Source organism: Panthera leo, chromosome E2 (genome assembly GCF_018350215.1).
Source record: "Panthera leo isolate Ple1 chromosome E2, P.leo_Ple1_pat1.1, whole genome shotgun sequence".
NCBI lineage: Eukaryota > Metazoa > Chordata > Mammalia > Carnivora > Felidae > Panthera > Panthera leo.
The window spans coordinates 44,045,672-44,072,989 of record NC_056693.1 but is presented as its reverse complement, the minus strand read 5'-3'; the positions used below and the strand labels follow the sequence as shown (position 1 = coordinate 44,072,989).

Here is a 27,318-nt window from a genome sequence, read left to right as displayed (position 1 = left end):
AACTAGGCATGATGCCAAGAGGAAGCAGCAGTGTCCTGCACCCGGTTCCCACCCGTGGGCCTCGTTCTCCTGTGGAACTCCCCATGCTGCAAAGAAGAGCTGGGCGTGGGGACAGAGCAAGTCCCAGGCCAATGAAAGCAGGGTACTTATTAAGGAAGCCTTCCAGAGAGGCTGTCCACAGAGATTTCCATATCACTGGTAAACTAAGAATACTGGCTATGTTGTAAAAACGGGCTTTAACTCCAGTGAAAGGATTTCAGCAAGCCACCTCGTCTCCGCACTTGGACATGTTGGTAATGTGAATTAGAAACTGGCAGGTAAAGCTAAAGGCGGTATCTATGGCTGGATACCCAAAAGAGTAGGCTATGGAAACATTAGAACTTTGAGAATTGATGGAGTTTTCTTTGAAACAGCCCGCAAAAGACTGTTTTGGGAATTGGGCTAATTATAGGCACATGTAAGGTGGAGTAAGGCCTCTCTCCCAATCCACCCAGTTCTTCACCTCCACTCCCACCCCTGGTCACTAGAGACCGAGAAACGTGCATTTCGGTGTTCATCATCCCGGCGGTAGAGGTCTACCAGAAGTTACAGAGAAAGTACATGTTACACTGATGTAGTCTATGTATGGCATACGTTCCTTCTTAGCTCCGATAATCCCAATGATAGACGCAAATAGAAGTCACAGGTTGCACTTGGACCTGAGATACTTGAAGCTTAACATTCACACCTCCTGTGAGAGAATGATTTCTTATAATGGTGCACTTGTCTGGTATGTTTCGGATCCATATTTAGGACTAAGGCAAATATAGAAAGTTGGTCTTTCTTTAAAGACTAGAAAACATTTTTTTTTTCTAAATTTCACTTTCATGAGATTTTTCTTTCACTAATCAAAAGATTTAGGTAGAAAAAAATTATTTAAGTGGGTAGAGATCTAGGTCCTCTTTTTTAACCAGGAGGGACGCCCAGAAATTAGGAAAATTCAGGGCTATATCTGAAGAAATAATGCATGGTTATTCAGAAGCTTTGTAAATACTTTGAATGCTGGTAAAGAAGAAATCAGTGTGATTTCTCAAAGAAAGTGGCAAAAAGCTATTTTGTTCTCCAAAATCTTCACCTATTGGGTAGAGTAACATTTATGAGCTCACAGACAAATTAGTCAAACTGAAGCTGAGATCACTTCTCTCTCTGCCTTAGGTCACAGGCTAGGGGATACATGATGGAATTACTAAAGGGCCGAGAACAAATCTATCGGTGCTTGAGAAGATGCTGATCTAGATTAAAGAAGAAGTCCAGTTCGGTGCGGCATTGTTTTCAGGCCAAAATATTAACCACTCATGCTACTACATCTCTTAATGTAATGTGACACAGACATACAGAGTGAGAATATGGCCCCCAAACATACCTTAATTCTCCAAGTTCAACATGGCAGCTGGTTGGCTCAATGGATACTATATACCACTGGCCACACTTGAACGACTGGTTTGCCTTATTTTAAGGCTTCAAGCTATCTATATTCAGTGTAGCAGTCAATGGCTAAGTTTATGTAATGCAAGTTAAAGAACCCCCTCCCAATTCTATGTTATATAGCCCGATATAAAAATAACAACAGTATACTTTTTGACTTATGGAGAAATTTGTTAGTTTATCTTAATTTAACCCCCATCTTTAACGTGAACAATTGTTTTCTTTGTCCTGACTCCCCAGTGTCCCATCTCCCAGCCCCTTAAGGGTACTCAATAAGTAGTAAATAATAAAGTATTTCTTTTCTTTAAAAAAGCAATCTTTCTTGTTAGCAAAAATGAAAATTTATTGAGCCTGTACTGTGTGCCAAACACTATTCCAAGTATTACCTTATTTAATCCTTACAATAGCCCTATGAGGTAAGTGCTATTAATATCCTCATATTATACACGATGACACTGAAGTACCAAGAGGTTCAGAAATGTTTCCATGGTCACATAGCCAATAAGCAGCAGTTTGAGATTTGAACCCAGATATTGTGACCCAGGAGCTCATGCTCTTACTTACAACTCTCAGCTTATGTAGTCTGGAGCAACGTCCTTTGAGTTGGGGGGTTCAATTCTCAGCACCACTATTTACCAGCTGAAAGTGTCTGGGGACAAACTGCTGAAGGTCTCTGCACCACGATTTCCTCACCTATAAAACGGGTCTAACAACAGCCTCTCTGTAGCATTTGTTGGGAAAACTAGATGAGACTATATATGCAGACGACCTGGCACACAGTAGCCATTCAACAAGAGCTAGTGCTATTCCTTCCCTGTCTGACATTCCTCCTGCTGCTGCTCAGCCAGTGTGAAACTCTCATTCCAGCTCCAACGAAAATCAGGCCCCAACATAGCTGAGGGGCGGAGAACAAGCAGTGGTAGGAAAACAGGCACTATTGCTGCCAATCCCTTAGTGGGCGTGTGGATTGTTGCTAAATCCTTGAGCAGGAAGTAGTTCATCTCAGCCCTGAAACTGTCCTCCCCTTGCTAGCATAAGAAACCTCCAAGGTACACAGACTTTGGTTCCGAAGCAATACTGCCCCCCACCATTTTCCAGGCCGTGGAAAACTCACCTAATGCCCGGACAACTCGCATCAGGACTTCCCCGACTTTCATTCTGGTCTCTGGCGTGTGCTTGTCTTTACCACCGTCATACTGAGCCAACAGGCCAAGCAAGATTTTCTCAGGGTACACATCTGAGAGCAAGGCAACCCCTGGGGTTAAAAATAAAAAGAAAGGATTCATTATGGTTTAAAATTGGAAAGCAAATAAACCCAGACAGCCTGTGACGGGATGAACACTGAGACACTTAAACCCACCTCTGTAATTCTACCAGGAAGGGCTGCCCTTTATTTGGAATGACAGCATAGTGAGAGCAGAGAACACGGGTCTGGGAGTTCAGACTCCTGGATTCTTCTAGTCTCAGTCCTATGTGTTCTCTAAGATCACTTCCAGCACTGGCATTCTATGATTTATGAATTCTAGACTCTTTTTTTTTTTTTTTTTTTTGAGAGAGAGAGACAGAGAGAGTGCAAGTGAGGGAGAGAGAGAGGGGGAGGAGGAGAGAGGAGGAGAGAGAGAAGGAGAGAAAGAGAGTCTTAAGTAGGCTCCACGCTCAGCACAGAGCCTGACTTGGGGCTCAATCCTACCACCCTGGGTTCATGACTGGAGCCAAAATCAAAAGTCAGATGCTCAACCTGATGCTCAAATGAGCCACCCAGGCGCCCTTGGATTCTAGTCTCTTAAAGCAGAGGGTAGATGATTATATATTGTGGCAGGGATTCACAAGCAGCAGGAGAAGACTGGATTAAATACCCTCCAGAGAGCCCTCCAAGTCTGAGACTCTATGGTTCTATGACTAGTATTATTCCTGCCAAAGCACAGCAGTGCTTCCTGTCTTTGCTGCGGTTCTCTGTTCCAATATGAGTATTCTCTGTAAAACTGTCAACGATGAGAGTAATTTCCACAAGGAAATATCTTCAGAGCATTTTGGGCATGATCAGTAGGAGACCTATACTTATGGCTGAGTTCCTTGATCAGAAGTGAGGAAGGTCCTGCTCTTGAGTCTCTCTTCCAAGTATGGTAGTAGCCCCCCCTTATTCGCAGGGGATATGTTCCAAGACCCGCAGTGAATGTCTGAAACTGCAGATAGTTCCAAACACTCTATATTCTATGTTTCTTCCTATACATACCTACCTATGAAAAAGTTTAATTAATTTATTTTTTGATTTAATGTTTATTTATCTTTGAGCAAGAGAGAGACAGAGTGCAAGCAGGGAAAGTGCAGAGAAAGAGGGAGACACAGAATCTGAAGTAGGCTCTAGGCTCTGAGCTGTCAGCACAGAGCCTGATGTGGGGCTTGAACCCACAAACCATGAGATCATGACCTGAGTGGAAGTCGGACATTCAACCTACTGAGCCACCCAGGTGCCCCTAATAAAGTTTAATTTATAAATCAGGCACAATAAGATATTAACAACAATAACTAATCAAAGAGAACAATTGGAACAATTGCAATAACAATAACAACTGTCATAAGTGTTATGTGAATGTGGTCTTTCTCTCTCTCAAAATATCTTAATGTATTGTATTCGCCCACATTCTGCTTGTGATGACGTGAGATAATAAAATGGCTACATGAGCAGACGAAGTGAGGTCAGTGACGCAGGCATTGTGACAGTGTTTGGCTACTACTGACCTTCTGATGATTTAGTCAGAAGGAGGATTATCTGCTTCCAGACCACAGGTGACTGAGGCTAATTGAAACTGTGGAAAGGCAAACTGCAGATAAGGGGAGACTCCTTCACTTCCTGATTCCTTTTCCCATCATGCCAGTACCTCCTAGATGTGTAATCATTATCTGAGCCCCGCCCCATTATCGAGCAAACTTTACACGGACGGAGAGAGGAGGGGATATATGATCTATGACAGAATTAGAAATAAAGCCCCTAGTCTCAAAATTATATAAATACAAATTGGGTTACTTGGGAAGAAAACGTTACACGCTTTTAAAGAATAGTGGGGAAGAAGAAAAGAAAAACAAAGGAAAGAAATACAGGTTTCAAAATATATCCGGGAAGAGACTGCTTCTTTTTACCACCTCTACTTCAACTACTCTGGTCCATTATTTCTGGCCTGTTGATTTCCTTTTTTTCCCCTCCAATAATCTCCTAATTGGCCCGTCTGCTTTTACCATTTACCTTCATCACAGCTGGAACCATCTGGCTAAACCAAATCAGGCCCCATCATTCTTCTGCCCAAAGCCCTCAATGGTTTCCCTCTCCCTTGTTTATGAGCAAACCCCATCTCCACCTGCCTTTGCTCACTCACTGACCTCATCTTTTACCACTACTCTCCCCTGCTCACTATCCTCCAGCACCTCTGGCCTCCTCACTGTTCTTAGAGTAGACCACGCTGCTTCAGGTCTACTGTCTTCCTCTGACATCCCGCTCTGCCCAGGCTTCTCCTCCTACAGGTACCCTTAGGGCTTGCTCCCCAAGCCCCATCATGTCTCTGCTCAAATATCACACTTATCACATATAAAATGGCAGCCTCCTTCTCCTACCACTCCTTATGCTTGATTTTTCTTCTTAGCACTATACACATTATATATGGCATTTGCTTATTTATCGACTAGTCTCCTCCTTAGAAGGTAAAATTTGCAAAGTGAAGGATTTTGTTTTTTCCCTGCTGTAGCCTCCATGCCTAGAAGAGTGCCAGCACACAGCAGGCACTCAGTAACTATTTGTTGAATGAATGAATTAATAAAAGAGTTCAAAGATATAGTCTTGATATAAATTTCAGGAATTAAGAAAGATGGGGAAGGAGTAATAGAAATGCTTAAGAAATCTTTAATAATTTTTCATCTGAGTTTGCCAATCTCCCGTTTGAACTTGACATTCGTGCAGGCAAAGTCTACATACTATTTTCTATGTTGTAGGTTGTGATTCCATTCTCTGGTAAGTCAGATATACACAAAGGCAGTACACTTGCTAAAGGCTGCCTGTACCTGCTTCTTTTCTGCCTTCCCCACCCCTACCTTTTCATTGCTTCCAAAAAGCCTGGGAAGTCCCTGCATGTGGTCCTAACCACCACTTCCTTTATCTGGCCTCCAATCTTATAAAAGCAAAAGCTCTGCTCTTAAGGAAGTTTCAGGCTGTGACAGAACCTGAATCAGACAGTTCCCCTGTTGGCACAATGAGACACTGCATTTGTAGTTAGCTCTATTATGCAAAACGATGGGAAAGTTCTTGGATGTCCAAGATGAAGTTAAAGCTATCTTAGCAAAGGAAAAATGTCAGTGGCTAAGAAAAGATAAATAGAGGCGCCTGGGTGGCACCGTCAGTTGAGCATCAGACTTGATTTCAGCTCAGAGTATATGATCCCAGTGTCGCGAGATCGAGCCCCATGTGAGTCTCCGCGCTGAGCGTGGAGGCTGCTTAAGATTCTCTTCCTCTTTCTCTCTCTCTCCCTCGGCCCCTTTCCTCTTCTCTTTCTCTCTCCCTCTCTCTCTCTCTTAAGAGAGAGAGGGAGAGAGAAAGGGAGGGAGATTGTTTACTAAGGGAGGGAAAGGAAACAGCTTCCAAATCTGAAGAAGCCCAAAGCAAAAGTGAATTGGTAGTTGGTAACCGCAGTTCTGGGAGAATTGTACCACTGCTACATCGCAAGCTCTGGTAGGCACCACAGATCTACAGCAACCATAACTGCTTTTTCATCAGAAGTTCCCAAGTGAGAAATCTGGTGGATTTGTTCCCTTTTAGGAATACAGTTGTGACTTTATAATGGAAATCGGTGGGAAAATGGGGTCTGCTTAATAAAACTTTGATCTATTTCTAGCTTTTCTGAAAAACATTTATTACTGAAGTCCCTCCTACGTTGTTTATGCCTATTTCCTCTCATTAATCTTTAGCAGAGAACACATATTTACCTCTAACAACATTATCTTGCTATCTACTTCAAAACCAGGTGAGCTCTTGATTTCCTCTCTGTAGCAGGCAGAGATCTGGCTGCACATAGCATCTACTCTGTCTTCTGGTAGCAACACCTGATGGTCCTTTGGGAACTATCCTTTTCCTACACTTAGTCTAAGTGGTTTAAGTGGAGCCAACTGTCCACTTTCTCCCCCCTTCGTGTGTGAACTCATCTGGCCAGTTAGGACATTCCACCCCAAGCCCACGTAATGATGGGCTCAGTAATGGGCAATGAGACTCAATTCTGGATCCCACATTGCAACTACTGGGACAAATAGGGTTTTGGGGTGTGTGTGTGTATTTTCCCTGTTGAAGTTATTAGCCTAGAGCTGCCTGTGGCCACTATGTGGAGAAAGCCCCCTCAAAAATACAGCCAACACAGAAGAGGATCAAGCCAAGAGAGCGAAAGAGAAAAGGAAGAGACCTGATAATCACACTTTGAGCCTCTGGATTCAACTGTATTTCCACCCACTTAGACTCTACATAAATAAATCAATAAATATCCTTTTATGTGTATGCCGATATGATTTTTTTTCATCCAAAGGAATCCTAACATATCCTTCTTCAGATTTAAAAAAAAAAATGATTTATTTATGTATGTATTTATTTACTTACTTAAGTACTTTTCCTATAATGCCAAACTTTTAATTCCACTAGGGAGCTTTAAATCCTTCCACTCTTGCATTAAAAGGTTGCCAATAGCAAAGCCTGGTTTCCTTGTTTCCCACAGTCCCAGGTTAGCAACTGTTTATCTTCTTGCTGCCCTGCTCCCCAGACTGCTGCCAAATGGCCCTCTGACTGTTTGAGTTTTACCGTCTAGGATACAGCTGCCACCTAGGAGTTTATAAATCCCTAGAGGACAAGGGCACCTCCCTCCTCACTCTTACACCAAGCAGCAAAGAGAATTACATATGATGGTTAAGACTGCAGAACAATTAAAGAGATGAAATTTTGTGTGACCGTTTTTGTTTCTTATTTGAAAGCTCCCTGAATTTTGACAATGGAGGAAACACGGCCGTAACCTTCACATGACCCTTGGTCCCTTGCACTTGATAATTCCTTTGTAATTTGAAAGTGGGGTAACTTCTGGGTCAGCACAGGCTTCAAGGAAACATGACACATCAATCCTTTTGGCAAAATAAGAACCAAATGAGTCTGGGAGAGATACCTGCCCCTGCTCTGACTGCAGGAAAATGACTACGCACTTCAAGGTATGGTATAACAGGTTAAGTGACGTAGAAGGTAAAGGTGAATCTAAAACCGGCTAGGGCTCATGAAAGCGTTCTGATCTGTATTTTCTGGCAAAGCTCGGGATATAAGCAAATTAACTCAACTGAAAAAAAATATTATTTAAAGTATATCATGCAACAAAATAGAGACAGTCAACTTTGTAAAATAACTGTGTGTTTCCCCCAAAGACTTCCCTTGCAAAGCCAGAAATGTATTCTAATCCCAACAGCACTGACTTCAAGATGATTCCTCAGCAAGCTGTTCACTGATTCTGTAGATCTTCAGCAGTAAAAATAGTCTAGGTATAGTCTTACCTTACACAATGCTCTTGCACTGTAGGAAAGATACTTTAGCTCTGAATGTCTTTGCTGACTGGCTCTTTCCCAAGAATCTGCTAAGCCAATCTCCACTTTGAAACTAACCTGCCCCCTTCTCCTGGGCAGAGAACAACCTATCTCCCAAAATGCCCACATCAACCTGAAAAACCACCTACTCACTCAAACTTCTCAGGTACTTCTGAGACAAAAAGGTAAGAAACATAAAACCCACATATTGTGTGATTCCATTTATATGAAATATCCAGAATAGGTGAATCTATAGGCAGAAAGTAGATTTAGTGGTTACCCAGGGCTGTAGGAGGTAGGGGGAAATAGGGAATGAGGGCTAATGGATGTGGAGTTTCCTTCTGGAGCGATATAAACCTTCTAAAATGATTGTGATGATGGGTTCACACTCTGTGAATACACTAAAACCACTAAATTGTATATTTTAAATGAGTGAATCGTATGGTATGTGAATTATATCCCAAAAAGTTCTTATTGAAAGTATGATAAAAGCTATTTCATATCTACCCTTTTAGGTTTTTAGAATAGAAGAAAAGGGGAGAAAATAATATATCACATCTTAAATATAAAGGGAAATCCACCTCCAAGAGCAAAGTATCCACTTACTTTTGTATTCAAACCTATTTTGGTTGCCCCTATATAGGGTGCGGGTGGACAGAAGGGGAAAAGGATTTGTCACTTGAATGGGAAAAAAGTCAAATATTTCACATTTCACAGAATCTGTCTTACAAGTGTAAGAAAATATAATACATCTAAAATTCTAAGTCCTGTGTTAAGCCAGAAATTCTATTCTCGGAATTTGTCCTAGCAGATACACAAGCACAAGGAGAAAATTACTTATGTACAAAATCATCACTCTACCACTACTGGTAAAGAAAAGACTGGAAACAAATTAAGTATTCATCAATAGAGGACTGATTAAGTTGTGGTCACTCACACAATGTGATACAGTGTATCCATAAAAAAATTTTAAAAAGCTTTTAGGGTACCTGGGTGGCTCAGTTGGTTAAGTGTCTGACTTCAGCTCAGGTCATGATCTCACAGTTCGTGAATTCAAGCCCCGTGTCAGGCTCTGTACTGACAGCTCAGAGCCTGGAGCCTGCTTCAGATTCTGTGTCTCCCTCTCTCTCTGCCCCTTCCCTTCTCATGCTCTCTCTCTCTCTTCTCTCTCTCTCTCAAAAATAAATAAACATTAAAAACAATTTTTTTAAATAAAAAATAAAAAAGCTTTTTAAGAACTGTTATAGAATAAATTCTAAAATCTACTGTTAGGTAAAAAGCAAAGTGCAAAACAATGTGTATAGAATTCAACCATTTCTATACAAAAGGAAACTATACTATAAAATATTCCTGGAAGGATACACAATAAATTAATGATATTGGTTATTTCTGGAGAGGGAAATGGGGAAAGATAGGAGAGAAAGTTTTTATTCTGTATGTTTCTACCTTTTGAACTTTGAGCTATGTAATACACTACCTATCAAATATAAATTTTAAAAATATAAGTTAAAAAATCCTACTGAAGTGACAATTAAGGAATAAAAAGGTATAAACCCCAAAACAAGGACAAAGAGAATGGGATAGGTGTCAAAGGCTGAAGTCTGGGTAAAGAGAACAAAGATGGAATGACATAATGATACGTATTCGATACAGCTGTTAAATAATTAGGAAGAACTTAGCAATAATTACACAGAAAACTAAACAAATGTATAAGAAAGGAAGACTGAACTAGGCTCAGCAATGAATAATATCCAAGTAATCAACAGTAAATACAGCCCAATGATGTAGCCAAAAATCACGATGGGGAAAGGGCAGGAGGGAAGGGGTATGTACAGGTGCGCATGTGTGTGCAGGCATTAAATCCTCATCCAACACATGGAAAATGAGTAGATAATGTCCAAAGTTTGTTAAATCACAAGAAATATGTGTGAGCAATTTATTTATAAATAAGGAGGTAATCACTAGAAGAAACTACTTAAAAAGGGGTGGGAGGGGAATGGTTATCTCTGGGGACTGGAACTTCAAAGGGGAAAGAAGCAGGACAGGGGATAAGCTTTGTGACTCTTTACGAACTATGTTCAAATTAATAAAAGTAAGTTTATATTTGAAACTACAAAGAAGATACAATGCTATTAACCTGTAGAGGAAGCTCACTGTAAGAACAATAATGGGTAAGCGAAGAGGCCAGGCACAGGAGAATTTTCCTTCTGATTCCCGAAGATCATCACTAATCTGTGACTATCCTCTCTTGCAGCTCTACAACACAAAGATACAAAAGGCTAAAACCTGAAGGGAAGGAAAATACCCTTCCTTTTAGCAAGGTACTTCAGTTGTTACATTAGAGCCCTCTCATTATGATGAAAGCCAACAGTAATTTCAGCTCCAAGAATCCAGGAAGTTACACAAACTGGGGAAGTTGGTTATTAAATCAAGGAAGTGTGGAGAATTCCACTGGATGGCTGGTCTGTCTTTATAATTAGAGTAAAAGACAACGTCTAGCATGCCAATTCGATGTTAAGTTTCTCAACAGCTCCAAACCTCTGCTAAGTGTGGACAAGCCCCAACAAATTTATAAAGATACAATATGAGTTGGTGTTACCCAGGCCTGAAGAAAAAACAGGGTTAGACTAATAAACTGTCACAGTTAACAGCTAAAGGTTTGTTAAGAACCGTACCTAGAGTCTATCTCTTTAAATCAGGATCTAAATAATACATTCGAGGGGCGCCTGGGTGGCTCAGTTGGCTCATTTAATGCTCCCAACAATCTTTTGAAGTAGGTATTATTATTACTCCTAATCCAACTCTTGATTTCAGCTCAGGTCATGATCCCAGGATTGTGGGATTGAGCCCCACATTGGGCTCCACGCCCAGCGCAAATTAAGATTCTCTCTCTTTCTCTCTCTCTCTCTCTCCCTCTATCCTTCTCCCTCGCTCATTCACTCTCTCACAAAATAAAAATTAAGTAAAAAAAAAAAAAAAAAGAATTTAAATAATACATTCGAACAGTAAAATAATGTCAACGTGTTTGCTTAAATTATTTTCTACTTCCCTGAGTGCCTGGGTGACTCAGTTGATTGGGTGGCCGACTTCAGCTCAGGTCATGATCTCGTGGTTTGTGAGTTCAAGCCCCATGTCAGGCTCTGTGCTGACAGCTCGGAGACTACAGCCTACTTCAGATCTTGTGTCTCCCTTTCTCCTTCTCTGCGCCTCTCCCACTTGTGCTCTGTCTCTCTCTGTTTCTCAAAAATGAATAAATGTTAAAAATTTTTTTTTTCATTCTTTTCTACTTCCCATTTTGGAGGGGGAATGTTAAAAGGAGTGAATAATCTATATTTACTGACAGTTAACTATACTTAATGAGAGCCATTTGGATCAAAAAGTATTACTGCAATAAATAAAAATCTAATAGAAAAGACAGTAACATTCCTAACATTTACTGAGTGTTTTCAACATGCCAGTCCATTCTAATGACTTCTATATGCACTCATCCATTTAATGCTCCCAACAATCTTTTGAAGTAGGTATTATTATTATTCCTAATTTTACAAAGGGAGAAACTGAGGAACAGATAGATGGGTGAAAAATATGACCCAAGATCTTTGGCACATGGCAGAACAGACGGGCAAACCTGCACTCTACTACGCCACAGCCCCCCCTAGAGGTCATGGAGAAAATAACTGCTGGAATAATGATATAAGCCCAAAGACAGCAACCTTACATTATTGTTTTATTTTTTTAGTTTATTTATTTATTTTGAGAAAGAGAGAGTGGGGGAGGGTCAGAGAAAGAAGGAGAAAGAATCCCAACCAGGATCACTGCTGCCAGGACGAAGTCCAACACAGGGCTTGAACCCATGAACTGTAAGATCATGACCTTAGCTGAAGTTGAACACTTAACGGACTGAGCCATCCAGGTGCCCCAAACCTTACATTTTCAAGTATATGCTCTTAGCCTCACTCCATAAAATTTACTTTCTATTCAACTTCAAGGTCAGAGGAAGGAGAGGCACTCTGCACACTGCATCCCAGAAGAGACAGGCCAGAATTCTCTACTGAGTCTAGTTGGGCTTCCTAGGGACTGCTTCATTCCTAGCTGGTATCTTTATTTAGCATGTCAAAAAGGGAGGTAAGTGATGTTAATGAAATTCACAAATGATTCTGACTTGAGATGCTGCTGACATTAGTGGTAACAGAGGAGCCATACAAAAGGAAATTGAGAACTTGGATTTTCGTGGGTTCCAGTTTTTAACCAGTGATTCTCTTTTTTTTTTTCTTCAGTATATGAAGTTTATTGTCAAATTGGTTTCCATACAACACCCAGTGCTCATCCCAAAAGGTGCCCTCCTCAATACCCATCACCCACCCTTCCCTCCCTCCCACCCCCCCCCTCCCTCCCACCCCCCATTAACCCTCAGTTTGTTCTCAGTTTTTAAGAGTCTCTTATGCTTTGGCTCTCTCCCACTCTAACCTCCTTTTTTTTTTTCCCCTTCCCCTCCCCCATGGGTTTCTGTTAAGTGTCTCAGGATCCACATAAGAGTGAAAACATATGGTATCTGTCTTTCTCTGTATGGCTTATTTTGCTTAGCATAACACTGTCCAGTTCCATCCATGTTGCTACAAAGGGCCATATTTCATTCTTTCTCATTGCCATGTAGTACTCCATTGTGTATATAAACCACAATTTCTTTATCCATTCATCAGTTGATGGACATTTAGGCTCTTTCCATAATTTGGCTATTGTTGAGAGTGCTGCTATAAACATTGGAGTACAAGTGCCCCTATGCATCAGCACTCCTGTATCCCTTGGGTAAATTCCTAGCAGTGCTATTGCTGGGTCATAGGGTAGGTCTATTTTTAATTTTTTGAGGAACCTCCACACTGTTTTCCAGAGTGGCTGCACCAATTTGCATTCCCACCAACAGTGCAAGAGGGTTCCCGTTTCTCCACATCCTCGCCAGCATCTATGGTCTCCTGATTTGTTCATTTTGGCCACTCTGACTGGCATGAGGTGATATCTGAGTGTGGTTTTGATTTGTATTTCCCTGATGAGCAACGTTGAGCATCTTTTCATGTGCCTGTTGGCCATCCAGATGTCTTCTTTAGGGAAGTGTCTATTCATGTTTTCTGCCCATTTCTTCACTTAACCAGTGATTCTCAAACACCTCCACTCTACCTGTTACTGCAAGTCCCCTAAATCTCTTATTCTACTATGCTCCCCAAATAAATAAAATCCAAAACAGCACCAAAAAGCTTAGAGTCCACCTTGTCAGACAGGGCTGCCTCTATTGAACACCTGTGGGTGACAGAGAGGAAGGGGTAAGGAAGAGAGCTGAGAAACACTGAGCCTCAACACCACCACAATGATCAAGCATTCTGTTGTATGTGCAGAAATATGCACAAAGCTGCCCTAATACTGGCTGAAGGCGTAAGTGAGGAAGGAAGGAAAAGAAAATAGCAATTACCGCTGCTTTGAGGGTAATCACTGCCCTACACATCCGAAAAACTCACATTTCAGCTGTTCCAGGGTGAGAAATAAAAAAGCAGGATGCCATTTGTTTAATTCTCTTTATGTAGCTTTCCCAGAGTTAAAAAAAATACATTAACATTCTCTTTATGATATCAAAACATTTCCTGATAAGAAAAGAGGGGCTTCTAGTTTCCCATAAAACAGTGAATGGTTCTCTTTTAGCTGAATCTTGGCAAAAAATAAAAGTCTCTACATCTCCTCCAGATCCCAAGATGGGTGGTCCTGCAGGAGGAGTATCTACCTAAACCGCGGACTCATTTTCTCCCGGCATTTCACCTCAAGCGAACGTGAGGAGAAGCTGCAGAATCAGCAGAGCTGATGGATGCGTCAGGTTCTCATTCCTTCCGAGGGAAGCAACGCCTCCCGGGGGAGTTGTTGCCTGGCCTGAAGCTCTAACAAGACAGGGCTGATCTCTCATGTTCTCCAGTGTCTCGGAGCTAGGGGACTTGCTCTGTGCTTTGGGCACCAAGCAGTGATACAGGCAAGATATAAACTCTAACGAAATGCTCCTTTTTTCCTTAGTTAAGCCTAGCAGAAGTCCTGATGAGATGATTAGGCAAGTCTGTGATAGGCACTCCAGGCTAGGACTTGCTTGGAAAGTGTTTGTTTTCAAATCAGTAACCATGACGTGTAGGACTTAAACTGTAGTTTCACATGGAAACCAGGCAGAGCTATTATAAACTTCACCCACAGAGCCCCTTCTCCTCTGATAAAGGCACATACACACATAGACCCTGCCTGTAATTTCTGGGAGTGACCAGACCTAGTCACAGACCCTCTAGGAGTCCACACAGCCCTCAGGTTAAAATCCCTGTGCTAAGTAGGACACCCATAAATAGAGGGGAAAGGAGAAACCTTTAAAAATTTGCTTGCGCAATCAAAATAACTTGACTGTTTTGTTTTGTTTTTTAACCCTGGTGGCATAAATAATGCATGGTCACAGTAAAAGATTCAAATACTAGAGAAAAGCAAAAGAAGAAAGTAAAATAAAAATCACCTTTGGGAGGTATGGTAGGGAGCATTGAGGAGTGAAAGTTAAGGGAAGTGAGTCTCTGTTAAGGTAATGAAGATGGTGTAAAATTGACTGTGGTGATAGATGCACAACTGTATGAATATACTAATAGCTATCCTAGTTGACATTTAAAGGGCATATTGTATGGTATATAAATTATAATCTAGTATTTTTTTTAATTACCTGAAATCAACACAAACATTTTAGTGCCTGCTCATTCATACACCATTCCTTGAATCAATCTCTCTCTCTCTCTCTCTCTCTCTCTCTCTCTCTCTGTCACACACACACACACACACACACACACACACACACACACACACACACTCACATACAGTTTTCATTATGGACAATTTCATTTTATTTTAACAGCTTTCTTTTTTAAGGGAGGATGGGGGGAGATGGCATCCTCCCCAGATGTCATGGCTTTCACACTAGATCATTTGAAGTGGTCCAATGATAACCCTGAACACTTTAATAGTAATATTATTACATAGGACGGTAGAAACAGAAAGGATTTCTTTAAAATTTGACTTCAGTTAAAAAGAGGGAGAAATGAGGCACCTGGGTGGCTCAGTTGGTTAACTGGTCAACTTCAGCTCAGGTCATGATCTCATGGGTGGTGAGTTCAAGCCCCTCATGGGGCTCTGTGCTGACAGCTCAGATTCTCTGTCTCCCTCTCTCTCTCTGCCCCTCCCCCATTCATGCTCTCCCCACCTCCCCTCAAAAACAAACAAATAAACACTAGAAACAAAAAGAGGGAGAAGGGGAGCACTTGTCTGGCTCATTTGGTGGAACATGTGCCTCTTGATCTCAGAGTTGTGAGTTTGAGCCCCACAATGGGTATAGAGATTACTTAAACAAACAAACAAACAAATAAAATCTTAAAAAAAAAAAAAAAAGAGGGGGAACACAGCAAAAAAACACAAATCAGTTATATAAGAGCATATAGAAGTACTCTGCAGCTATGGCATGAATCATAATGTTTGGAAAACATCTTTAAATAAAGGCAATGGAAAGAATTTCCATTTCATGCATTCACCTATTAATAGTGTATTATGTGCCAGATACTGTTATTAAGTGATACAAATGTAATATGACAGTGTCCCGCTAGAGAAGGACAAATTAGCCAATGACAACTAAGAGCCTGTGCTGACAGCTCAGAGCCTGGCCCCTGCTTCAGATTCTGTCTCCCTCTCTCTCTGTCCCTTCCTGCTCACGCTCTGTCTCTCTCTCTCACAGATAAATAAACATTAAAAAAAACAACAACAACACAAGACAGTGTGGTTAATATGGCAGGTTTGGGGAAAACGACAGCACAGAGAAAGAGGAGTCAAAAAAGGGTGTGGGATGGGGGTGGGGCTTCCTGGAGAAGGGACAAGTGAGCTGTGCTGCAAAAGGTACTAGATTCTTCAAGTGAGAGCTATGACTGGGCCCAAGAGGTAACTGCACTCAGTGTGGGAAAAATTTAATAGATCTTTTAGACAGAACTACGATAGGCATCAACCTCCTATTTACACTCTTAGGGTAGATTCCCCAAAGAGAAATAACGGACTCCAAGGGCATAAACATTTTCAAAACTGAATTTCAAATATGTTCCCATTAGTTTCCCTACCAAGAGTGCTCAAGAGTGCATTGGGCAGTACTGGATTTTCTCTTTAAAATATGTGTGTGTGTGTGTGTGTGTGTGTGTGTGTGTGTTTTGTAAATGGCATAAAAAGTTACATTTAATTATTATTTTAACCTACCTTCTTTATTAGAAAAGTCAAATATTTTACCAAAATCTTATTATTTTTTCTCTACCATGAATTGCCTATTTATTTTTTTATCCATTTATCTACTAGAGATTTTTATTATATTGATCTCTATGAGCTCTTTATGTAGTTAAGGCATTGACTGTTGGCTTGTCATTTTTGTAAAAAAAAACCACAGATTTACTGAAATATAATTCACATGCCATAAAATTCACAATTTAATGTGTATAATTCAGTAGTCTTTACTGTATTCACATGGTTGTGCAACCAATATCACTATTTAATTTCAGGACATTTTCATCACTCCAAAAAGAAATCTACCCTTTAGCAATCAGTTTCTTTTTCTACCCAGACTCCCCAGCTCTAGGCAACCTCAGATCTACTTTCTGTCTCTATAGAATGATGCTTGTCCTTTTTGCCACCAATTTTCCTGTAATCATATTTTGTGGTTTCATTAAGGTTATTTTTTACATAAGTGAGTTTTAAACTTTTAAGAGATCAAATTCATTAGTCTTTCCTTTTTGACTCCTCCATTGGAAACTATTGTCTCTCTGTGCTTCATTCTGCATTAATTTTTTTCCTTTCTACTTTGTGGTTCATTAATTCTCTCTTCAGCTGCATCTGTTGTAAAACCCATCCATTATGTTTTTAATTTTACTTATTCTTTTTTTTTTTTAATTTTGTACTATGTTTATTTATTTTGAGAGAGAGAAACAGAGTGTGAGCAGGGAAGGAGCAGAGAGAGAGAGGGAGACACAGAATCTGAAGCAGGCTCCAGGCTCTGAGCGTCAGTACAGAGCCAGATGCGGGGCGTGAACCCACAAACTGAGATCATGACTTGAGCGAAGTCAGAAACCCAACCGACTGAGCAACCCAGGCGCCCCTACTTATTCTTTTTATTTTTAGACATTCTATTTGTCTTTTTCAAAATCTGCTATATCAGTTTTGATTGTTTCCAGTCTGTGAAGTTATTTTCAAGCTTATCTTGCATTTATTTTAATATACTAAGCGTGGTCAATTCATAATTTATCTGTGACAATTCTAATATCTAAAATCTTCTTGGGATATTGTTTCCTTGTGCTTGGGTATTTTGTGACTACATACTACTTATTATTCATAATGAAATGTAAAATAATTATTAATTAAATAATTATTATGGGTGAAGGGAATGGAGAGTTATTACTTAATGGCTACAGGATTTGGGGTGATGAAAATCTTTTAGAAACAGATAGCTATGACACAACATTGTGAATAAATATGGTTAAAATAGCAAATTTTATGTTATATATATTACCATAAAAACAATCTTATTATTAAAAAACTAAAAATAGGGGCGCCTGGGTGGCTCAGTCGGTTGTGTCAGACTTCGGCTCAGGTCATGATCTCGCGGTTCGTGAGTTCAAGCCCCGCATCAGGCTCTGTGCTGACCGCTCAGAGCCTGGAGCCTGTTTCAGATTCTGTGTCTCCCTCTCTCTGACCCTCTCCCGTTCATGCTCTGTCTCTCTCTGCCTCAAAAATAAATAAACGTTAAAAAAAAAATAAATTAAAAATAAAAAGTAAAAAGTAAAACTTATTGGGAGGGTTCTTTGGGGTCTGGGATAAAGGTGCCTTCCTCCACAGGAGATACAGTTTTGTTTCTGAAAGATATCCAAAGACATTACCAATGTAGACATTTTAAGCTCTGATTCCCTGCTTGAAATTTGTGGAATCCCATAATGCAAATCTGCAGAAGAGGTAGCCCATTCAGTGATTACAACCTCACAGGGACAGGTTTTCTTTCCTTACTGCTCTGCTTAGTGCCAAGACGATGCCTTCCCAGGCCCTTCTCATCCGCCTGAAGGTGTATTTATTTGGAGTCTAAGCATAAAGTTGGAGGTCTTCTATTCGACTCCCCACTTCAGGTTGGATTTGGGCTTTCATGTCTGCAACTTGCCCTTCAAAGCTTTGAAACTCACAGCTTAATTTCATCAAATGCCCGCAGGTCAAATGCAGGTTCTTACAGTCGTCAGTTTACCTTTCAGGATTTTGACTTAAGATGTTGGTTTGGGAAGTCTCTGTTTTCTTGTTAGCCCTCTAATGCTTTTTAGCTTTTTAAGTGTTTTAAATATGTTATCCTGCATAATAGTTGTTTTCAGCTGAGCTGTCTCATCATCATCAGAAATGGAACACAGAAATGTATTTTCTCCTAGATTTTGCCTGGACTGAATTTAAGATTTAATGTTTTAATTCACCTGACAGATGGGGTACATGCTGAGGTTTCTTTGTTATTAGTAATGGTTAGCATATCAAATATTCCAGTTATAAATTCTGGTATCCTAAAAAAAAAAAAATCTTCACTACTGAGCCCCTCCTTTAAGGGGCTGTCTCAGAGCTTAATTTGGAGTTATCTTCGCATTTTACAATCTTTGACCCACTGACCTAACTGATCCTCTCAGCAACCTAATAAGTGTTCCATGTCACAGCTCCTGACACATACTGCTGAAAGATCAAACATGCCGTGCCACCAGAGAATCACAGTTAAGAGCAGAGCAGGGTGCTTTATGAGCTGTCATTTTCCTTGTATGTCCTTGTCACAAACAGCATCTGGACAGACACATCCGGGTGGAATTTTGCTGCCGACTTAACTATTTGGTTGCTGAATTACAAGACAAGAGATAATGAACATACTCAATTTTATCTGATTAGTATTCTCTGACTTAATAATTTTCCAAACTGAACCACTTTATAAACTAAATATAGGAAAGTTACTATTACGGTCTGGTTTCTAAGCAACCATTTCATTAACAAAAGCCCCCCTTGGGAAAAACATCTGTTTGTCAGTAAGGTTTCTGCTGTCATCATACAATTTCATGGTGAAAAAGCCATGGTCACCCTGTGCCTTAGTAATTCCTAGTTGTGAAAAGGTCAACAGGGGGTACTACAACAGAAGGAGCCATCTGTCTCGATTTGTGCTAGTCCCTGAACCTTGCTATCATGAAACGACTGTTTTCCTAAACAGCCACATAATTTAAAAATATTATCTTCTGATTATAAAAGCAATAAATGTTCATACTAATAAAGTGTGAAAAAATAAGAAAAAAAAAGGCATGAAGAAGAAAATAAAGATCACTCGACTTTGACACCACATTAGATCTCATTTGGAAAATGGATCCCACTGCTAAAAAAAAAATTATTTGAAAACCACTGGCCACAAATAACTCTTTATGGCTTTATCTTTTTCATCTGCAATTAGGATGTTTTTCATAATGGATAAAGGCTAAATGTTGAAACTGAATTCAGAGACTTGTAGAAATAGAGATTTGCTGTTGTTTTAAAAGCAGAACCTGGTTTTCACACGAAATCTTTAGAGGAGACTCAATGAAAGAGAAAAAAGCAGAGTCTTCTAGTTAGAGTGGGGCTGACTGGTGCTACCTCCTTCACTGACCCTAGGGTCCTGTAGAACACAGGCGTCCATGCGGTCCTCACTGTCTACAGGCTCTTCCCTGCCACAGTACCGTGGTTTTGCTGTTCCTTCAGTCTGGAACACTCTTTCCTCCCCCCTTTACTAGATTCATTCATAATTATCCCCCATATCTCAGCTTATGGGTCATTTTTCCCTCCCGCTCTCTGTCAGTAAAATGTCCCTAAGGCAGGCTCTCATATCACCATGTAATTTTTCTCCATAGCACCTGTCAAAGCCACATTTCACATTTGTTCATGTGATTACTGGATTACTACTTGCCCCCCACCATCTCCTCCCTGCATCAAATGTAAATTCATTGAAGGGAGGGAATCATTTTTTTTAGCAATGTAGTGAGCACAGTGCCTTTGCACATGGTAGATACTCGATAAATCTTTATGAATGAACGAATAAACGTTTTAAACCACTAAGAAAAAAAATCAATGGCCAAAGATATTTTACAATTATTTCTGCCCTTATCTAAAGTCAGGCTACCAATAATGGAAAATAGAAGTTGGACTTCAGGGCGCCTGGGTGGCTCAGTCAGTTGAGTGTCCAACTTCGGCTCAGGTCATGATCTCGCAGTTTGTGAGTTCAGCCCCACTTCAGGCTCTGTGCTGACAGCTCAGAGCCTGGAGCTGCTTTCGATTCTGTGTCTCCCTCTCTCTCTGTCCCTCCCCTGCTCATGCTGTTTCTCTCTCAAAAATAAATAAACATAAAAAAAAAAAAAAAGAAGTTGGACATCAAGTGCAAACCTGCTTCTAAAACAGACTTCTCCTAAGAAAGCAAACTTTAGCAATCATGCCTTGGCAGGTGGACAGGAGGGATGACCTAATTAGGTCTCTGTAGCTCAGTGCCTGTGATCCATTCCTGAGGTTCAATTCATTCCCAACCTTCCAGCTTCTTCAAGCTGGCCTTATGGCCAGCAGACAGGCCATAAGGCCAGGAAAACTGAGTACAAAGGTCCAATGTAAGAATCTAATGATGAGTTGCCAAAACTCTACAGATACCATTTAAGTGCACTTTTTCCACCACCGCCCAAGATCTTGACATGACCAAAGAAGGATAAACTGATGCTTCAATCAGTTAAAAATGTTAAACCTATGACTCAGCAACAAAAGGAACTATGTCAGGGTTAATAAAAAAATATAATTGGGCTTATTAAGTGTGTGAACAGTTTCAAGTATCATTTTAATCACATCTGGTGAGATTAGGAATTTTAATTTGTATTTGAAATAAAGGATAACATAGGCTGTCTGCTATTTAGTTTGGGAGAGAAAAGCAAGGGCAGGGTACCTCTCTAGCCACTACCTCAAAGCAGTTCTAGTAAAACAGATGGATTCCTTAGAGAGTCAAGTAATATCATACTTAAACAGAAACCTAAAGAGGAACTCGCTATTTTACTTGTGAGTTCTATCACTGTTTTATCTTCTTTAACTCGCCTTCAAATTCCAACTTTACTAAAGACAGGGTGGCTCTAGGGCAAAATTGAAACAGCTGTTCTGCAGAGAAGGTACTTTCACCTTCTTAATAGCTTGTAAAGTAGACATCGAAACAACTGAGTCTTTATCCCAAGGTGTCTCACTACTGCCTTCTTGGTAGTGAATTCTACCTTTGTGACCACTGGCTTACATGAATAGGAGGTAAAACATTTGAAATGAACCCTGAAAACCAAGAAATTAAGAAGTATTTACTTGCTCAGCTGAAAATGTCAAGATCCACTGGTTCCATGGCTTAATTCACTGTCTGCGAGAGCAGAGGCCATGATGATTTAAGAAAGGTCAGAAAATGGAATGGAGACTATAAAGAACTTATCAAACTCAACACCCAAAGAACAAACAATCCAGTGAAGAAATGGGCAAAAGACATGAATAGACACTTCTCCAAGGAAGACATCCAGATGGCCAACCGACACAAGAAAAAATGCTCAACATCACTCATAATCAGGGAAATACACATCAAAACCACAATGAGATACCACCTTACACCTGTCAGAATGGCTAACATTAACAATTCGGGCAACCACAGATGTTGGCGAGGATGCGGAGAAAGAGGATCTCTTTTGCATTGTTGGTGGCAATGCAAGCTGGTGCAGTCACTCTGGAAAACAGTATGGAGGTTCCTCAAAAAACTAAAAATAGAACTACCCTATGACCCAGCAATTGCACTACTAGGCATTTATCCACGGGATACAGGTGTGCTGTTTTGAAGGGATATATGCACCCCCATGTTTATAGCAGCACTATCAACAATAGCCAAAGTATGGAAACAGCCCCAATGTCCATCAATGGATGAATGGATAAAGAAGATGTGGTATATAGATATACAATTGAGTATGACTTGGCAATCAAAAGAATGAGATCTTGCCATTTGCAACTACGTGGATGGAACTGGAGGGTATTATGCTAAGTGAAATTAGTCAGAGAAAGACAAAAATCATATGACTTCACTCATTTGAGGACTTTAAGAGACAAAACAGATGAACATAAGGGAAGGGAAACAAAAATAATATAAAAACAGGGAGGGGGACAAAACGTAAGAGACTCAAATATGGAGAACAAACTGAGGGTTACTGAAGGGGTTGTGGGAGGGCGGATGGGCTAAATGGGTAAGGGGCAGTAAGGAATCTACTCCTGAAATCACTGTTGCACTATATACTAATTTGGATGTAAATTTTAAAAATAAAAAAGAAAATTAAAAAAAAAAAAAAAAGAAAGGGAATGGAGAGAGAAGGGGAGTAGAGACAGGTAGAATTTGGCTCTGGAGTTGATTCCAGTCTCCATCACTCACTGGTTGGCCTGGTAATGGCTTTCCCTGCACCCTCACCAACATCTGTGGTTGCCCGAGTTGTTAATGTTACCCATTCTGACAGGTGTGAGGTGGTATCTCATTGTGGTTTTAATTTGTATTTCCCTGATGATGAGTGATGTTGAGCATTTTTTTATGTGTCGGGTGGCCATCTGGATGTCTTCCTTGGAGAAGTGTCTATTCATGTCTTTTGCCCATTTCTTCACTGGGTTATTTGTTCTTGGGTGTTGGGTTTGATAAGTTTTTTATAGATTTTGGACACTAGCCCTTTATCTGACATGTCATTTGCAAATATCTTCTCCCATTCTGTTGGTTGCCTTTTAGTTTTGCTGACTGTTTCCTTCACTGTGCAGAAGCTTTTTGTTTTGATGAGGTCCCAATAGTTCATTTTTGCTTTTGTTTCCCTTGCCTCCAGAGACATGTTAAGTAAGAAGTTGCTGCGGCTGAGGTCAAAGAGGTTGTTGCCTGCTTTCTCCACTAGGATTTTAATGGCTTCCTGTCTTATGTTTAGGTCTTTCATCCATTTTGAGTTTATTTTTGTGTATGGTGTAAGAAAGTGGTCCAGGTTCATTTTTCTGCATGTCACTGTCCAGTTTTCCCAGCACCATTTACTGAAGAGTCTGTCTTTATTCCATTGGATATTCTATACTCACCCCCCTCTTGACACCCTCCTGCCTCTACTTTTCCTTCAGGCTTGACTCCCTCACTCTACTCCCACACATCTCAACCTTGTCCATCCACCCTTCAGAGTCCAAGAAGCTCCATGAAAACTACTGTTCTGAATTTTTTTTATTAAAATTTTTAAAAAATATTTATTTATTTATTAAAAAAATTTTTTTTTAACGTTTATTTTTGAGACAGAGAGAGACAGAGCATGAACAGGGGAGGGTCAGAGACAGGGAGACACAGAATCTGAAACAGGCTCCAGGCTCTGAGCGGTCAGCACAGAGCCCAATGCAGGGCTCAAACTCACGGACTGTGAGATTGTGACCTGAGCCGAAGTCGGCCGCTTAACCGACTGAGCCACCCAGGCGCCCCCCCAAAAAAAATATTTATTTTTGACAGGGAGAGAGAGAGAGAGAGCAAGAGTCAGAGTGTGAGCAAGGGAGGGGCAGAAAGAGAGGCAGCCATAGAATCTGAAGCAGGCTCCAGGCTCCGAGCTGTCAGCACAGAGCGCAACACGGGGCTCGAACTCACGAGCTGTGAGATCATGACCTGAGCTGAAGTCGGATGCTTTAACCAACTGAGCCACCCAGGTGCCCCATACTATTCTGAACTTTTTAAGTTTATTATTTTATTTTTAAAAGTGCAGAATTCAGTGATTTTTAGTATATTTAAAAGGTTGTGCAATGATCACCAATATCTAATTCCAAAATATTTTCATCACTCGTATCCATTATCAGTCACTCCCCTTACCCCTCTCTTCCCCACCCTCTGGCAACCACTAATCTAGGTTTTCTATCTCTGTGGATTTGTCCATTCTGGACGTTTCATATAAATGGAATCATACAATGTGTGGCCTTATGTGTTGAGCTTCTTTCACTTAGCAGGTTTTCAAAGTTCATCCATTTGTAGTGTGAATCAGTACCTTATTCCTTTTTATTGCCAAATAATACTTCATTATGCAAGATATACCACATTTTATTTATCCATTCAGCAGGTGATGAATATTTAGGCTGTTTCTACTTTTTGGCTAGTATGAATAATGCTGCGATGAGCATTCATATATAAGCTTTTATACAGACATATGTTTTCATTTCTCTTGGGTATGTATCTAGAAGTGGAACTGGTGGGTCATATGGTAACTATGTTTGACTTTTTGAGAGCTGCCAGACTGCGTTCCAGAGCAGCTGTACTATTTTACAGTTTCCACCAGCCGTGTATGAGGGTTCCGATTTCTCCACAGCCTCATAATTTATATCATTTTAAAGGAAGTTATTTTTAAATGTCACTTATTGGAGTCAGAAAAGCAACAAATGTCCAGAGTTCTGTACAGAAAGCTACATGTTTACCTGACCCACAATCTCTGATGATACAGCGATGAAACAGTCATGACCATCAGCAGGAAGAAAGGTAGGCAGTGTGAGGTCACACACTCAGATTCCACTAATGGAAGATGAATTTCAAAGATACACATAAAGAATGCTTAACAATAATACTGTACCCATTGCCAAATGGGCAAAGCCACACACACACACACACACACACACGCACGCACGCTCGCACGCACGTGTGCGCGCACGCAAACATGAGTTCAGCACATTGTTATAGGAAGGGTTGATTTATAGTGAAACCATTTCCTATAAGCAGGCCCACTTCTATACCTAGGACCACCTGGGAACTCAGCCCTTGTACCTGGGCATGAGAACAGTGTGCTTCCTTGGATTAATCATTTTTCCCTGTGGCAACAGCATAGTTCTCAGAGCCAGACTCAAATTCTGATGTTGACACTTAGTATCTGTGTTACTTCGGGCCAGTTTCTTAATCTTTTTGAGTCTCAGTTCACTCATTTGTAAAATAGGGGTGATATGTAACTTGCAAGGTTGCTGTGACTGGCACATAATAGACACTAGTAAGTGGTAACTTCTATAATATTTACTTCCATTTCTCTTATATGGCAATTATCCAAGGCAATCTTAGGGAGTGAAAATAACTAACCCTTGAAGTAGCCAGTACACCTTTTACTTACAGGTAAAAGTGCTAAACTGCTAAATATTCTGATGCAAATCTGAATGTTTCAATCCTCAATTGATAGAGGAAACCACAGGACAGATATTTGAAAAATGAGGCTAATGTAAAACTCAAGTGTTTTGGGTTTTGAAATGCAACCTGTAAATGGAGGAAGGGAGAGAGAGAAGGCATTATAAATTATATCACTGGGGCTGCAGCAAGATAAGGTACGGTAGACTGGGAATTCCTGAGAAATGGGTCTCCACCACCCTCCCGACTTTCGTGACTACAGGAAAGTCAATTATTCATTTATAAAAGGATGATCATATCTGCTTTTATTATATTTTGGGATTGTTGACACAATCAAAGGTTTCTAGATGATTAAGCATTATTCAATTTTTTAAAGTTTATTTATTTTTGAGAGAGACAAAGACAGCGTGAGTGGGGGAGGGGCAGAGACAGTGGGAGAGAGAGAATCCCAAGCAGGCTCCGTGCCATCAACACAGAGCCCGATGCAGGGCTCAAACTCACGAAACCATGAGATCATGACCTGAGCCAGGTGCCCCAAGCATTATTCAATTATAATAAATACTATCGATAATCATAATATCTGGTTTTTTTTAAGTTTATTTTTAAAAGGGAGAGTGCACACAGGAGAGGGGCACAGAGAGAGAGAGAGAGAGAGAGACACCAAGGATCCAAAGCAGGCTCTGCACTAACAGCAGAGAGCCTGATACAGGGCTCAAACCCACCAACTGTGAGATCACGACCTGAGCTGAATGAAGTCAGATGCTTAACTGCCTGAACCATCCAGGTGCCCCTGTTTTTAATCTTAAAAAGCACAACAATAGAGCCAATTTCTACCATTATTTAAAAAGTTCCAAAGAAGTAACCAAGTGTACTGAAGGGAAAAAAAAAACAAAACATTTTTTGGAAGGTTTTTAGAAGATTTGGAAGCCATGAACAAGGTTCAAATTGCTTGCTAAGTAATCTTAGAAAAAAGACTTAAGCTATCTAAGTCTCAGAGTGTTTAGCTATAAAATGGGATTATCTCTCTTCATACCACAAAATTAACTCAAGATGGATGGTAGACCTAAATGTAATTGTGAAAACTATAAAACTCATGAAGAAAACACAGAAGTAGATCTTCATTGTCTTGGGTTAGGCAGTGATTTCTTAGAAATGACACCAAAAATGCAAGCAATAAAGAGAAAAACTGGTAAGTTGGACTTTATCAAGAATAAACAGTTTTGTGCTTCAAATGACACCATTAGTAAGAGAAAAGACAACCCACAGAATGGCAGAAAATATCTGCAATTCATACATTTAATAAAGAACATGTTTCCAGAATATATAAAGAACTCTTATAACTCAATAATAAAAAGACAAACTATATCAGTTAAAAATGGGCAAAGAATCTATTCAGACATTTCTCCAAAGAAGATAAAGAATGTACAACAAGGGACACCTGAGTGGCTCAGTCGGTTAAGTGTCCTGCTTCGGCTCAGGTCATGATCTCACAGTTTGTGGCTTTGAGCCCCGCATTGGGCTCTGTGCTGACAGCTGAAGCCTGCTTCAGATTCTATGTCTCCCTCTCTCTCTGCTCTTCCCCCACTCATGCTCTCTCTCTCTCAAAATTAAATAAACATTAAAAAATTAAAAAAAAAAAAAAGAAATGAATAACAAGCTCATAAAAAGATGCTCAACTTCATCAGCCATTAGGGAAATGCAAATCAAAACCACAATAAGATACCACTTCACACATAACTAAGATGGCTGTAATTAAAAAGACAGACAATAACAAATATTGGTGAGTATGTAGAAAAATTGGAACCCTCCTAAATCTCTGATGGGAAAGTAAAATGGTGCAGACACTTTGGAAAACAGTGTAGCAATTCCTCAAAACGTTAAACGTCGAGTTACTATATGACCCAGTGATTCTAAGTATAAACCTAGGAGAAATGAAATCATATGTCCACACAAAAACTTGTACATAAATGTTCATAACAGTGTTTGTTATTCATAAAATCTGGAAAGTAAAAGCAACCCAAATATGACAT

At 40.2% G+C, this 27,318-nt stretch overlaps 1 protein-coding gene across 3 annotated transcripts in view; it reads right to left on the bottom strand.

Moving 5' to 3' along the window:
* TANGO6 (transport and golgi organization 6 homolog) overlaps window positions 1-27,318 on the bottom strand; it is a 191,800-nt gene that overhangs the window by 79,533 nt on the left and 84,949 nt on the right. For all 3 annotated transcript variants that reach the window (XM_042918981.1, XM_042918982.1, XM_042918980.1), the window contains exon 15: window positions 2,579-2,719. In XM_042918981.1, coding sequence (XP_042774915.1) covers window positions 2,579-2,719 — 141 coding nt within the window. The remainder of the gene's footprint in view (window positions 1-2,578; window positions 2,720-27,318) is intronic.